Source organism: Colletotrichum navitas (assembly GCF_030913465.1).
Source record: "Colletotrichum navitas strain CBS 125086 chromosome Unknown LY79scaffold_22, whole genome shotgun sequence".
NCBI classification, from domain to species: domain Eukaryota; kingdom Fungi; phylum Ascomycota; class Sordariomycetes; order Glomerellales; family Glomerellaceae; genus Colletotrichum; species Colletotrichum navitas.
The window spans coordinates 145,197-160,101 of record NW_026850568.1 but is presented as its reverse complement, the minus strand read 5'-3'; the positions used below and the strand labels follow the sequence as shown (position 1 = coordinate 160,101).

Genomic DNA, 14,905 nt, shown 5'->3' with positions numbered 1-14,905 from the left:
TACGCGAGAGCCATAACTAGTCAGGAACCCTCTGTCGGCATGGGCGTGAGCCTCTGTCTCGTTGTTGCTAGAACCGATCAAGAGAGCGCCATCATAGACGCACCGAAACGTCCTCGTCCTCGTCACAAGACACCGCCGTCTCAGACGCGGGCTCTGCCGCCGCAGCCCCGCTGCTGTCCTCCGCAGCGGACGCCGCTTGTCGCCGCAGCCTGCTGAACACCGCGACGAAGCCGCCCCCGACGACCAGCGTCCCGACCTTGGGCCGGCAGACGTGCCCCCTCGCCGCGGCACCCGTCTGCCCCTCCCTGATCGCCTTGCGGAGGTTCACGACTTTGACCTCCCAGTTGCGGCCCCCGGTGCCGTCCCGGAACCCGCCGTCGCCGCCCGACGTCGACGTCTGCAGCTCCACGACGCGGTCCAGCGCCAGCGGCTGGTCCGCGTCCTTGGCCCAGACGACAAACTCGAGGATCTGCGTGATGGACGGGTAGAAGACGACGAGCTTGCCGCCGGGCTGGAGGGCCTCGACGGCGACGTCGGCGTGTGCCTGCGACTCCGGCAGGTCCAGGATCACGTGGGCGAGGAAGGGCCGTCCCCCGTTCTGCGACAGCCGGGACGAGAGGTACGAACGGATCGTGCGCACGTGGAAGTCGACGTCGGGCAGATACATGCCCCTCCGGAAGTGCCTGACGAGGCTGTGCGCCATGCGGCTCGAGGTCGGGTTGACGTCCAGCGTGTGCAGGATCGCGCGGCGGCTGGCGGCGTGCCCGGCGTGCAGCGCCGCCAGCTCCGGTTGCTCGGAGAAGTCGAGCGCGTGCGGCGAGGTGTCGTACCCCGGTGCCTCGTTGTCGTCATCGGTCGCGACCTTCCGAGGCAGGTTGTTCCGCTCGTACGGTGCCGTGCACAGCGCATCTCGGAGCTGGAGCGGCACGGGTGGGTTCGCGCCGTGGATCGCTCGCGCGAGACAGAGTGTCAGCGCGCCCATGCCCGTGCCGGCCTCGAAGATCTCCACCGGCGGGCCGGCGTCGAATTCCAGGTCCTCGCCGGGAACCGGCAGGTTCAGGTCGAGGAAAGAGACGATCAGATTGGCGTCCTGGGGGTAGATCTGTCCATTTCCCGCGCGTTCAGCCATGTGAAATGTGGCACTTGGGCCCTTGGGGGAAAGGCTTTTCGCTCATACCGGTGTCGCTACGCGCGGGGAGTTGGCGATATACTGGGCCAGCGATGCCCGGAGGAATTGCACATCCCGGCCGACGCTGTCAATGATCGTATCGGAGAAGGTCTTGCCAATGATATCGGACGCATTGACGCTTGCACCGTAGGCAAGCTTTATCGGTGTGTCGCGTCGTAGAGGGGGCGATAGGTGGATCTTGGGTTCTTTGGCGCCTCGCTGGCGGAGGATGATCACATCGTGTTCTGCGCAAAGGTTAGGCGATGCATCTTGGGGGTGTCTGGCTGGAGTACGGACCTCTGATGGACCGGCTGGAGCTGTACAAGCGACATAGAGACCTTCGTGTATGATTCGGAAAGCCCAATGGACCGAGTCTCGGCGCCATTGTGTAACTATGTGATTTTCGGACTGTTGTCGTCAAAACAAGCTTGCAAGGAATCGTGAAGCTCAGAGAAAATAAGTTACTGGTAATCGAATAACTCTGTTTAATGCATAGCTAACAGACATGACTTCTCGCTATCCACTGCTGCTAGGATGTGTAGCACGAGTCGCCGCATTGCATTACATGGCGACGGTTCAGATCACAGATTGATGTCATCCTTCTTTGCCCATGCATGGCAAGCATAACAGCCTTTGCCCTGGCGACATTTCTGCCCCTTCCCATCTCGTTTCATCGCCGAGCGACAGAGTGACTGCATAGCCAAGCTCAGTGACTCTCTGGGTGCCTTGGACCGCTGCATTTCATCGAGAAATTCCAGTAGTTGCCCCGTTATGAGGTTGAATTCTTCGTCGGTAATTTCTCTACCGGCTTTCTTCGATGCGAGCTTCCCATGGGCCTTCATGCGCTCCGATTTTCTCTTCTGCCCTAAGATGGCATCGCTCTTGTTGCTGTCAGCGTAGGCTTCGATGCAAGCGATCGGGTCGAGCAACGCAGTGACAGAGCCGAGTATATCTTCCTCTGTAACAGAGTGTCCATCGGGCTCGGAGTCAACACCGAAGCCATTGCTGCTTTCCAGGACTTTCTTTTGGACAACGTCACAATTGATCTGCTCTTTCTCTTCCTTGGGGCCATCTGCGTGGCGAGCAAAGATTTCAGAGTGTGTAGAAGCAAGGGACAGAGCAAACTCCATGGCTGCGACTGGATGTCGACCTTGTATAGCGCTCTGCCAAGTCGTCGTGCCAGAAAAAGGTTCAAGTTCATCGATTTTGGCTCCGTTGGCCAGAAGAATATGAGCCACTTCTTCCTGCCCTTGACAAAGAGCCAAGTGCAGGGGGCTCCCAATACCCGATTCCTTGACGTTGTCGCATTCGCACAGATTCATGAACCTGGAGTCAACGGGCACGCCATGGCTAATCAACCAACGGACCACTTCAGCCTGGCCCTTTAGAACGGCGCGATGGATCACGCCCTCGTCAGTCCTACCAGCTTCCAGGAACACTCTTCCAATGTTAAACTCTCCGCGTTCGCACATGGTTTGAATCACTCCGTTTATTCTTTCACTGTCGGGTTGAGTAATCTCCCTCACGTTGAGGTCCTGGCCTGCAGCTTCAAGAAGGTCCAAGGCCCCCAGGAGACCTTCACCGGCGCAATGAAACAGGGCATCGTTCCTTTCGCGGCGAACGGCTTCGTGATACAGGGGCGACGTGGCGATGATGTTGAAACGCCGGTTCATCTTGGCCATGGAAGCGAGGCCGCGGATATCTTGGACGGATTTGGCGATGGCCACGAGCAGCTCATTGGGGAGGTGTTCAATCGTAGCCATGTCTGCTACACTCTGTTCAGTCGACGTCGCTGGTGTCGGATGTCAACGGTACTTACTTGTCGTTCTAATTGCGAATGACTAAGTGATGAAGGGTGCGGCGGGGGCTTGTTCCCGAGGGAGCAAATACAGAAAATACAAACGAGGCAGACGATGCTTGCGATGGATAATCAAAAGAAGCCGATGGTAGAAGAATGGAGATGCGTGTTGTTACCGGGAAAAACGGGAGATGGTGACGATACTGGGCGAAGAAGGTTAGGGGAGCTGAGTGGCAGCCTGAAATTCAAACGGACAAGAATAGCCCAAGCAGCGAACGGCAATGCAGTCCACCTGGCCGCATCCTCCTTCCATAGATGCACCGAGAATGTGAAGCGCACCTTCCAATTCATCTCAACTTCTTTCCATCTCAGCTGGCGGTCACTCTTTTGCTGACCCGTGGTTGCCGGATGCTCCATTTGTCGGGATACCTACATATATACCTAGGGCGAGTAGATACTTTAGGTGGTTCTCACGTTCGATAAGAAGACACAGGTATTTTATGAGAAGTGTCGAATGGACTCTCGTACATGCATGTACTTCTCGAACTTAGGGGTGAATCAACTTTCATTAGGTGACTAAACAAGTCTACTCTAGTGTTGTCGTACAAGCAGTTACATACTGCCTTCGTATGACTTAAGTCATTCGGCTAACTACAAAGTGTGATCCCCTCCTGACATTGACCGAGGGCTGAGTATCCAGTCTGTGCCCTTTGAACTTGAATCATGAACCATTCATGGTTGACTGACTAGGTGACGTACGATCATCAGTATTGATATTCCAACAGAGAAGCAAATTATTCATTTCCGCTACTAAAAGATTGGGGGTATCTCGTGTCATGCAAAACGCTTTCAAAGGACAGACAGTCCAGACATCCAGCACATAATCATCGTGTCGTACTTGTTCGCTTCCCCGTCCTTCTTCCTCCGCTCTGCGTCTCCGGGCCCCAAGCCACCGCACTTCTTCCAGACGTCTCAATTTCCTCTCATGAACCAGATAACCGACCTAGCGCTCCGATTGAGCGCAAAGAAACAAAGTGAGAGACGAATCCAAGGAGAAGCGCAACGGCCCAGCCATCACATTAAATCGCACCATATACTTTCTTCCTGTCTCAGTTCAGTCCAGCTTTTCTTTCCGATGCAATCAAGTCCCATTCCGACGTGGTCGTATCGCTGATAAGGTAAAGGAAAACAAAATATTAAAGTTGTGCTTTTGTAGTAGTATGTTTGAAAAGAAAGAAAAAAAAAGAAAAAAAAAGGGGGGGGGGGGGGGTTGAGGGAGGGAGAGGGGAGATATTCTCTGCCTCGGCACGGCCAGCCGGCAAGATACAAGACCACGAGCTTTCCTGAATCCAATACTATGAAATACATCAGACGCCAGCGGTGGCTCGACATGTAAATGTGAAAAGAGATATATCAGTAAAGGGAACAATGCAAGACGTGCCCAAGTCACCCAGTCAAGGGGTCGGTACATGTCGGCCCGCAAACGCCGTCTTGTGCGTACCGGCTGCTCTGCTCGTTGTAAGAAAGTGGATAAGAATAAAAATAAATAAAGCTCAACCACATTCGCCTTGATGGCGGTGGGAGCCGGAGATGGGCTCGCGCCCTCTTAGATCTTTGATGCTGGTGTTCTCTCCTCTCGTTTGGGTACCCTGATAATGATGCCGGATGACAAAGATGCGTTGAGGTGGGTTATGTGCGTTGGTGTAGGAACCGAGGGCATTGGAGGAATAGTGCTGAAATTAGACAAGAGACAAAGGTGGTGGAAAACTCCCAAAGAATCAAATGCTTGCGGTTCGAGTCCGCTCAGGGACACGCGCATAGCAGACCATGAGCTTAAAGCTGGTCCGCAGTGCCTCGCATTCGGAGAGCAAAGCGCCGTCGGCCCATATGCTCTTGTTATTGACCGTGCCGGCGGAGCTCTCGTAGCAGCGGGTGTACCACCAGCGGCCGACCTTGGCCACCATCTTGGTGATGTTCTCGTCCGCCGACTCGCCGTCATCGTTCATCATCTCGGCGAGGCTGCGGACTTCCTTGGACTTCCGAGAGCCTGCCAGAGGCGGCTTCTTGCTGCTGCTGTCCGATCGAGTGATGATGCTTGCGACCGGGACGCCAACACGGCAAGTTTTGACGTCGGAGAAGCCTTTGCGTCCGAGGAGACGAAGGATGAGGTCAGAAGTAGAACCAATGCTGATATCTGGGTTCCGTTCGTGGATTCGCTCCTTGAGGCGGCGGATGGTTCGGCGACCGCGGTTTCCCATGCTGTTGAGGTCTACATCCAGGATGGACAGCTCCAGATACCCGCCAGGCTTCAATACGCGGCGGGCCTCTGAGACTATATTGCGATAGTGCGACTCAGGCGCCGCGCCAGGGAAGCGGTACACCACGGAGGTGAAGCTCTCGGCGCCGAAGGGGAACTTATCCATGTGTGAGAGGTACTGGATTTGATGGTGGTTGGGTGGGCTCAGTGGGAAGCTCGACGAGTTCTTGTGCTCGTCCGGTAGCGGTGCGCGAGGTGACAGGTTGAAGAATGTGGCCGCCGGGTACGTCTCTGCTGCGTAGAAAGACCAGTCGTCGTTCCCAAGACCGTCGACAACAAGGATCGAGTGACGCTTTAAAGAGCCGACGACATCCAGAAGCTGGTCCCGGGCCGGGCTAAAGAGGACGTGTCCAAAGGATAACCATTTGCTGACGGTCATCGAGCCGACGCGAAGGTTGACCTGAGAGAGAGGTGACTCATCCTCGGAAGACCGATAGCTGCAATCGGACCGTCTTGACTTTCGAGATGAGCCGCTGCTCCTCTGCGATGCAGCAGTTGCCCTGCGCGCCAATTCTGTGCTCTCGCGGTCGATGGCACTTGTAGGAATGTCGACGACGGGCACAAGGGTTGTCGAGTCGTCTTCGGGTTTCAGCGCAAATGCAAGCTTGAGCCGTTCGGTCATGTCGGCACTGTATACGCTGGATGTGGGACCGCTCGTGTCGACCTCGATGGCCTTCTCCAGAGCTCTTGATGGAGGCGCAATGGTGGGAGACTCGAGAGGCTTGAGGGACCTCTTGGATATCCGCGAACCGTATGTCTCAAGATGGAAAGGGGCGCCCTTTGATGAGGTTGCAGATGGCGGCACCTCGCCTATGAGATCGTTGTACTCGTCCCAGATCTCATCTTCGACCAGCGGAGCATTGGGGTCCGGCACGAAGGCCATGGCATCTGCGAGAGTATACATCCCGCAGCTGCTCGAATCAGTGCTCGTGGTGCACTCCGAGTTCTTCCGAGGAGAGAATGTTAGGAATTCCTTGCCAATCTGGATCATCTCAGGAGTCTTCTCCGGTACAAGAGAGGAGCGAGGGTTTGAGTTGGTGTTCTCGCTGGTCGCTGCAGATTCTCCCCTGGAGAGCTCAGGAGTGGATACATCCGACGGAGTTGGGCCGAAGGCAACAAAGTCAGGATTAAAGCCCGCAGCCTGGGGCTGCATCTGCAAGCTGATTCTGTTGAAGGGACGGGAGAAACTCCTGGACGACGTATGCTCCGGTCGGGAGGTGACGACCTTGGGAATGCGACCCACTTGGGGCAGGCGACTCGGGCGTGCTTCTGCTGGCTTCGATAAGCTGCCCTGCGGCGTGTGCGTCGGTTTCATGGAGCGAATTGCCGGGATTGATGTTGATTTAGGGGCTCCAGTAGCCGAGTTTCTGCGAGCTTGTGATGACTTGGTCGGCTGGAGGAGTCTACTCAAAGATTCCCTCCTCTGATTCTGGCTGGCGGAGGAAGTTCGTCTTTCCTTGAACACGGGCTGTGGGGAGGGAAGATCAAAGACCTCGGCCTCTCGAAGGATCTCCTCGACGTCTTGCGTGGCGGCGTCTTCTTGCTCAGAGCCATCCATCAACGTGTAGAAAGCCGCGGGCTTGTGCTGTATGACCTTGACAGTCGCGGTTACCGGCACAGCTTCCTTCTCTTTCTTCTTGGTGTTCGGCTGACTCTGAGACCGGCTGAAGAGGTTCCACTTCCTTGGTGAGCGAGCTCTCTTGGTAAGCTTTTTGGGGGTCGTGGCGGTGGCTGCCGCGATTCTGCCGCGAATGGCTTCGCGGTGCATCTCGAATTGCGAGTCATCCGAAAGAATAGTCGTGTCTTGGCTGTTGATAGACGGCGCTGTGATCCTGCTCGTGTTGATGGGCTGAGGTAGCTTAAGGGGACTTTGGTCGGGGGATGAGCGCAATCGCTGGACAGATCGCCTAAAGGCCAAGGTGGACTTCATGGGGACGGCCTCGGAGTCGCTGCTGCCCGATGGACGACGACTGCTCAAAGACGGATGGGGATGGCCTCGAGGGATGGCCTCGGGAGCAAGGCCTCTACCCGCGCTGGAGGTCGTCGACACTTCCGAGGCATAGCCGAAACTCTGGTTACTCTCTGACCGACACAGATCTAAGCTCTGGTTTCTGTTCTCGACGACCTCTCCACCGGAAATCACAACCGGATTCATCCGTTCTAGGAGGAAAGTGTCAGTGGGCCGAGCACTGTTCAAGCTGTCTTGCGACGATCCAGGTCCCAGGTTCGTCCGGGCCAAGTTGGTTGTCGAACTACCACTCTTCCGCCGGATTCCTCCGAGGCGTCCGTATCCCTCATGTCCAGTACCAGCAGCGGGGCCTTTGCGAGAGGGCTTGTCCTTCTTGTCGACCAGGGGAACCTCCGGTACTGTCTTCGAACGACGGCCGAAGAAGGGGAATCGAGAAAACGTTGAGGTGTTGGGGCTGGGGGTGCGGGTTGCACGTCCTTCGTCCTTCTTCTTCTTCTTGGTCTCGGAGGTGTTGGCCTGTGGTACGGCTGGTGTGGCTTCCCTCCCAACTGGTAGTCGAGAAGGTTGTTGAGGCATGTCTTGGTAGGCCAAGGGAGTTGTCGATCCCGATAGGATTTGCGGGTCTGGTCCGCGCCTGTCACCCAGCAAGGATGTGGATGACAGGTTGCTGTGGATAACAGGCCATGGGCCAAGCAACTGAGACTGTAAGTCTGGGGTATTGTCTCTGCTGGGTCGTGTCGGTGGTGTTGGCCTCGGCGATGCGGCTGGTGCCAATCGTGGGGGCGACTGAACTGGTATCAACGAAGTCGTGACAGGCGCAACAGGCTCCCGGGAGGCCTTTGATGGAGACTCGTCATCGTCTTTGCTATTGGAAAACTTTTGAGAGGACTTGCGTGGAGGAGGACTCGGCGGCAAGGGAGAAAGCCCCTTCGGTTTCTTGGTATCCTTACGATCATATTCGCGGACTGTCGAATTGGACGAGGATGACGTCAAGGATTCGCGTACTGCGGCGAGCCCGTGAGGGTCGGCGGTGAACGCCTCCGTCTCATTCGGCACGCTTCCAGCTCTTCTTCGGGAGACCGGCGGTCGTGTTACAGCAGGACTCACCTGCCTCCCTCTCGGCACAGGCAGTCTCATCGGGGCCACCAGACCTGGCGACTGGGACGACATGGACGTTGGAGTCGTGTCGCGACTGTACGGGCCTGGACTCGTTGACTCGGAGAACCTGGTCGACGGGCTAGCACTGAATGCGCTGAGTTGACTGCTGGTGCCGGAGAAGACGGGAGTCGGCGGGGGGAGGTCGTGTGTAGCCAGCCTGTGGAGGAAGTCGGCCCCCGAGCCTTCTGAAGACATGGAGGGCCGTCCACCATAGTCTCTGTACCGATCGAGTTCGGGATAGATGGTGATAGTCTGTGCCTGGGTTTTGGGGAGATCAACAACATGTGCGATTCGAATCTCGGTGGGACTCTCGGTGATGCCTCGGTCGAGGTGAAACCCGGCAGCTGGGTCCAGCGAGGACCGAGATCGCGGAGCGGACGAAGAGGAACTCGTGTGAGTTGAGTCGGTGTTCGAATCATGGCGCAGACTTGGGGTCTTTTGAGCGACGGATGACTGCTTCCTTCGTAGCACGTTACGTTTTGGGTTGGAGGTGCTCGGCTGAGAGAGGCCGGATGACGAGGAGGAGCCTGACACCGTTGCGGCATGGCTGGGCCTCCCGGGAGCTGTGCTGTTGGTGCTCCATGACTGCGTCTGGTGGGTTAACGGAGGGCGATTAGAAGCCATCGGAATAGATGGGCGGCGGGTGGAAGCAACTCGTGGTGCCTGAACCGACGGCTTGGTCTGTGTCGGCTGTTGAATGGCGATGCGAATGTTTTCCCCTTCTCTCCGGATCCGTCGCGGCATGTTTTGTGCGTCTTCTCTCGGCTCTGCGGAAGCGGCAGCATGTCTTCTTGCTCGTATCTGCTCATCCGGACGGCTTGGCAGGCCTGACCCCATGCGTAGGGTTGCCATGATGTTCCGGGTTCGAAAAGTACACTGGGCCTGTCCACCATAATCCGACAACCTTAATGTCTCATATCTCTGCGAGTATCATGCGTGTAGGTCTAGACATGTGTTAGCGGCGATGCTCTAAGCAGAAACGAGTGGCGACGGAAAACAACCTAGCAGCTTGGCCAGCTCGGGTTGGGCAAGTAGATGTTCGTCCAGGGCCGTAATGCTCAAGACACGGGCTGATGTAACAGGGTCAGATGCAAGTCACAGAATCAAAGGACGGGATCCTCGGTCCTAGCAAGGCTGACTGGCGAGGAAGAAACAAAAGTGGCAGTCCCAAGAAGGGTTCCGGAGGGGGCTAAGATGAGTTGACAGGTCCAGCCAAGGAGAGTAAATAGTGTTATATGAGAAAAGCAGTTGGGTGAGACACAGCAGATGGAAAGATGAGGATTCTCCAGGAAGGATCAGAACGACTAGAGTGAAAAAATTTATCAACACCAAATTCTGGCGCGGAAGAGGGGGATGACTTCCGGGCTGTGATGGTGAAGTGCGAGATGGTGGTGTGGTGGGAGGTCGCGCGGCTGCCGTGGGAGAGCCGATTCGACTGGGATGGTCGTAGTGGTGGTGGAGGGGTTCAGAGGGGGGGGGGATCTGAGATGGTGGGGGGAAAGGGGAGAGAGAGAGAGAGAGCGAATCCGTGTCTAGACAAAGAAGAGCAATTCTTGGCGCCCGTCGAATATGGCAAGGTAGGCTGAGTCGAGAGCTGACGATGAGAGTTGTAAGTACGACGAGATTGGAGTCTGGGGAAGAGCAGAGGCCGTTGGGTTTAGCTCGCAAGGTGGGAGGTGTAGGTGAGATAAGTGTGTGCGGAGAGGAGATGAATGCGGACGAGATCTAACGTAATAGTGAGTGGCAAAGAGAGGGCAGGCAGGGAGGGCAAAGAAGAAAAGAGAGAAGCTAAGGGCAAGGAAGGCATGTAGGTAGGTAGTTGGGCTAAAGAAGGCAACATTGGGATTGTATATAGGCCGGACAGGACATCTGGGTATCTTACACCTTCTGGCTCTTGAGCCAGTTAACTGGAACGGCGTGAATAGGCAAATGTCGGCCGGCTTCAGCGGGCAGGGGTATGGCTACCTAGTAGATAGGGTACTTCTGCAGGGCCACACACTACGTATCCTCTGTCTGTCTGTCTGTATCGGCAGACGAGGGTGCATGTCGATTGCTATTTCTTTGCGCGTGGCGTCTGGACATCACTTCACCCCCTCACCCCCACCCCCTCCTTGCCTCTGGGGCTTCTTCACTACGCAGTGCTCATGTATACAGTACCGTACCCAAGCGGGCAGGCTACGACAACAGTTCTCTCTTCCCTCGGGGCCATGGCTAATGCAGCGGTCAGGAATTAGAGATCACGAGTCCTGGTCAGGTGAGCTGCTGCAACCGCCGAGGACGGGCGGGTTGGGATTGGGTACAAGGCGTCAAGGAATGCACGCAGGAGGGAGCAGATCGGAGGGCGGCTTGGGCCAGTCAACATGTTGACTCATCTCAGAAGAGAAGCGAGGGGCGTCTGGAAAGGGCAATGCTAGGTGCAAGCTGGACGAGCATCGAAATGCGAACTGCTGCCGTGGTGGGAACCGACCCAGGCGGACGAGGGGCAGTGTGCAGATTCGGACGCATCATTGGGGACGGGGGAACATGGCTGTGGGAGAGAAGAAAGCAAAACAGAGGTGCAGCAGAGAGGGGGCCACGGACATGGGAGGGGGGTTCAAGTGTAAGATGGATGGAGGAAGAGACGCTGGAAGAGGCACCTCAGTCGATGGTAGGTCGGCAATATGCAGGGTACGGAGAGTAGGCGGCGGGGCGGAATTGTCGAGACGGCTTCAATGGCCGTGAGACGTGCAACAGCAACTGCGCCGCCATGCGTGCAGCTTTTCTCGCCCTGGACTCTGCATACACGGCGTGTCCTATAGGAGCGGAAAGGAACCTTGGGATGGCGGCTCAACGATGCCATTGGACTGCGAACCCTTGTCCGGCCCTTGTCCGCATTTGGACCCGTCTGCGCGTCTGGGACTTTGAGATTCCGGGGGGGGGACGGAGGGGACGAACGTGGACAGGGGGAGAACAGACTTTTTGCCGGCAGGTTGATTTCCATGTTGTGCTTTGGACAGAGGCAAAGACGATGGACAGAGGAGAGACGGGGGATGCGATGCGGCATGCCATCATCGCTTTCCCGAGATGGTAGCCAACACGTGTGAGGCGAAAGCAGCGGGCGTGGCTGAGCCCTATACCGCCAGTCCGTCTGCGCTACTACGCTTCACCGACGGCGTGCGCGGCCGGGTAGGTAGTCTCTTTTGGGTTGAGCACGGGACTCAGGATAGTGTACCCAGTGTAGATTGTCGGCAACACTGGACGGCGGCGGGAGGCAAACGCACAATGCTCTGCTGGCGGCTGGGAGGGTCCTTGGAGATGATACTTGTGTAGGTAGTGTAGTTTCCGTACCATAGGTAGTGTTCGCAGTATATCTGTAGTAGCTACGTACACACTAGGTAAAAGGAGAGGGGGGAGTGTTCGGGAAGGAAGTCAAACTACGTACCGTAGTATTGTCGTGTGGGAAAAGGACGCAGTCAGAAGGCAAAAAGTAATACGTGTGGTGTGCTATGGATGGAGAGTAGCAGGGGTACAGCTGGGTGTCACGGTCGAATGAGTGGCGGCGGACGGGATGAGTTGAACTACATTAGACGTGTTTGTCGATGGGGAAACGAGACCCGGTGGATTTTCCGCCATTTACTTGCATGTATTGAGCTCAGTCAGTAAACTTACGACGGAAAAACGATGCCGTCGAGAGCGACAAAAAGAAATAACAACAGCAATATCATCCTCAGGCTGCTGGTACTTGGGACGCGTACCCGCAGTACACTATCTACTTTGGAGGGAGGAGAGCAGGAAAGGAAAAGGAAGGCGAGGGAGCGGACGGACGGCGGCCCAGAAAGTGGAGGGGGCTAGATGCACCTGCCTGAGAATGGCTCTAGCGCCAGCGGCACAGGGTACGTACCTGCGGGTCAGCACGGCTCAATTGGAACGTGCGTTTTCACTGTGGGGCCAGCGATCCCCGGCTGGCTGGCTGCTATCTTTTTTTATTTTAGTAATTTTCGGTTTTGTTTCTACCATTTTCCACACACGGGTTTCTTTCCTTGTTCCTTCCTTCGTGGTTGGTTGTTCCCAAACCTTGACCCAATTCCATCCCTCGGAAGCCGATATCTCTCTCCCCCCCAAGTCCTAGGTCCTTGTCCTTTTCAAACTTTACCGACTGATGTGATATCCACATCAAATACACACATGACAAGTGCCGAGTGGGAGCCCTCACATATACGACGACACGCTAGATTCTCTTGCTCCATCCGCGCCCTTTCCCCTGCGTCACTCACTCTCTCTCGCTCCCCGCAACGCTAACAGCCGCCAAACGTCGAGCCGCCGACCTCCGTGCGAGATGGCTAGACCCAGAGACACCTTGATTCACCAGCTGAGGCGAGACGACTGTCGTCAACATGTCATCCATCAATGATCCACTGCATGTCTCACTTTAGCCTATCCGAGAGGACAGGTTTCTGTATGTCTCACTCTCATGCCATCTTCCCTGCTGATCGCCCGCGCTACCGATAGGCTTGTCACACACGCCCCACCATTCCTCCAATGCCCGGCGCTTGTTTGGCGACATGCCCATATCACCTCGGCCGTCCTTCCTGGCTGACTAGACTGCGGAGAGCCATCCTTCAAGTGGTGTGGACGGCTCGGCCGGACTCAAGCTTCGAGACACAGACGCTGAACATCGCATTGCATGATATCAGTTATCGACAAGCCTACTATGCAATTGACTACGAAAGATGCTTGCTGCTGGACGGCCTCTATGGGAGCCACTTGATTTGCTCTCGAATCTCTGGGCTTGCTCTCGTCTCGTAAGAAGCCAATAAGAAAGTGTCAGTTGGCGGGCTCAAGCCCCGAGGGTACCCGATCGAGAGACTCGTAGGAGGATCGGCATAGAACCCCACCACGAGGCAGCAGCAGCAGCAGCAGCAGCAGCAGGTGGCTACTGGCTGCCAAACTTGGCCATGATAGATGACTGCAGCGAAAAGCCTCATTGACGCGTCGTCAAACCAACAGCCAACAAGCGCCACCAACAGGTATTATGCGCGGGTCTCGACTACTCGCATTCGGATATGGGATTGACCAAAGTAGGCCGGACCCTCGACCTACTCGGGGAATGGTTGGCACACTTCTGAAGGCTCAGCCCACCATACCAACATGAATTTTCCGGCTGGGCAAACAACTATACGCTCACAAATGGCCATCTATCTCTGCAGGCTTACCACCATGGCTGATACCATCTGGTTGAGACCATTGTCAATAGCTCGCCTCACAGCCTGCTTCCTCACTGGATGCGTCGGGATGGGCTGTCTGTACTCGGGGCATCAACCCGGAGAAGGAAGACATCTGGAAAGCTTCTATTCGCACGGCGTGCAACGCTACCGACCCCCTGGTTTGTGTAAACGGAACTGAAGTCTGAGGCTGTCTGTCTCTTGTTAATACAGTTCCGCCCAGAGCTATTATCCCCCTGACGCCGTAAAACATCCAACCACCACAGGTAAGCGAAAATCATCGATCCGGCCAGGGTTCGACACTATATTACCACTCCCATTGGTGCTGGCCAGAAATGGACTTTTCGGCAGGAAGGGGCACGGCTCCATTCTTCGATTTTGATTGGTTGGCCTACCTGGAATTATGTCCAATCAATTGGCACATCCGAGACATTTTCCTGCCATCTGACATTCGTCTCCGAGCACCCATTTCCCCTCATGCATGTCTCTCCTTACCCGCATCTCTTGGAACCACCTCGTCTCCAATCGTCCACTTCGCTTAACGATGACAATTCTCTTTCAGGACTGTTGCATCGAAGAGAAAGTGAATCAGTGCTGTGCCCCTTAGTTAGAGCCGACCTCTCGTCTGGTGATTTCGTCTGGTTCCGACGCCCCCCCCCTAGCGGTTGCCTGGTGTCTCGGGGAGCGCTTGTTCCGTAAACAGAAAGAAACAAAACACACGCCGCGCACTTAGCAAGCCGTGGGATACTTTTGATAGGGTCGATGAGCACGGCGGTCGGTCAAAAAGAAAGGCACAAAGTGATATTCGACAAGCCTAACAGCCTCCGCAAAGGCCGTCCATCCGTCAGCTCAGCCGGGGTACTTGGCCGTCGATGTCTAGCATGAGTTGTGGCATGCAGGGCAGGACGAGAATAGCAACATGGCCTGCTCTTTCGTGGCCTAGATCGACCCACGAATCCATACCAGACTGGTATGATATCTGGGCAACGCAATCGGCCAGACGTACCGGCCGTGACAGGGTCTCCTTCCGGCAAAGTGGGCGATGTAATCCAACTCACAGGTCCTTGATCTCCAGGCAAACGTACGTCGGTCAACGTCACTGCGATGAAAAGCGCAAATGGCGACTCGGCGGGAGCAGCTGAAACCTGCAGCTCGACTGTGGCGACTATTATGCGCTGGCCGCGTCTAAATTGGACTCGACCGGCTTGCCACGGCATGCCCCAAGATGGAGGTCGAGGTCAAGCTGGCGGCCGAAGCGAGACAAGCGGCCCCCTGCCAGAGATGCAGAGACAAC

The 14,905-nt window shown here is 56.0% G+C and overlaps 4 protein-coding genes across 4 annotated transcripts; all 4 read right to left on the bottom strand.

Moving 5' to 3' along the window:
• Window positions 1-91: 91 nt before the first annotated feature.
• LY79DRAFT_513240 (S-adenosyl-L-methionine-dependent methyltransferase) lies at window positions 92-1,129 on the bottom strand (the record flags this gene model as incomplete). Its single annotated transcript, XM_060554466.1, has 1 exon — window positions 92-1,129. One exon carries the CDS (start codon window positions 1,127-1,129, stop codon window positions 92-94), a length of 1,038 nt encoding a protein of 345 aa, XP_060415225.1.
• A 42-nt stretch (window positions 1,130-1,171) lies between these two features.
• LY79DRAFT_589434 (uncharacterized protein) lies at window positions 1,172-2,931 on the bottom strand (the record flags this gene model as incomplete). The annotated part of the gene is made up of 2 exons (XM_060561030.1): window positions 1,172-1,413; window positions 1,974-2,931. The coding sequence occupies 2 exons, from the start codon at window positions 2,929-2,931 to the stop codon at window positions 1,172-1,174; spliced, it is 1,200 nt and encodes a 399-aa protein (XP_060415224.1).
• Window positions 2,932-4,590: 1,659 nt separating this feature from the next.
• LY79DRAFT_165626 (uncharacterized protein) lies at window positions 4,591-9,630 on the bottom strand. The gene is made up of 2 exons (XM_060551181.1): window positions 9,412-9,630; window positions 4,591-9,354 (listed from the first exon to the last, which is right to left on the bottom strand). Exon 2 carries the CDS (start codon window positions 9,260-9,262, stop codon window positions 4,745-4,747), a length of 4,518 nt encoding a protein of 1,505 aa, XP_060415223.1. The 5' UTR covers window positions 9,263-9,354; window positions 9,412-9,630; the 3' UTR covers window positions 4,591-4,744.
• Window positions 9,631-10,326: 696 nt separating this feature from the next.
• Window positions 10,327-11,605, bottom strand: LY79DRAFT_550471 (uncharacterized protein). The gene is made up of 3 exons (XM_060557572.1): window positions 11,345-11,605; window positions 11,223-11,294; window positions 10,327-11,177 (listed from the first exon to the last, which is right to left on the bottom strand). The coding sequence occupies exons 1-3, from the start codon at window positions 11,459-11,461 to the stop codon at window positions 11,004-11,006; spliced, it is 363 nt and encodes a 120-aa protein (XP_060415222.1). The 5' UTR covers window positions 11,462-11,605; the 3' UTR covers window positions 10,327-11,003.
• Between the last annotated feature and the right edge of the window lie 3,300 nt (window positions 11,606-14,905).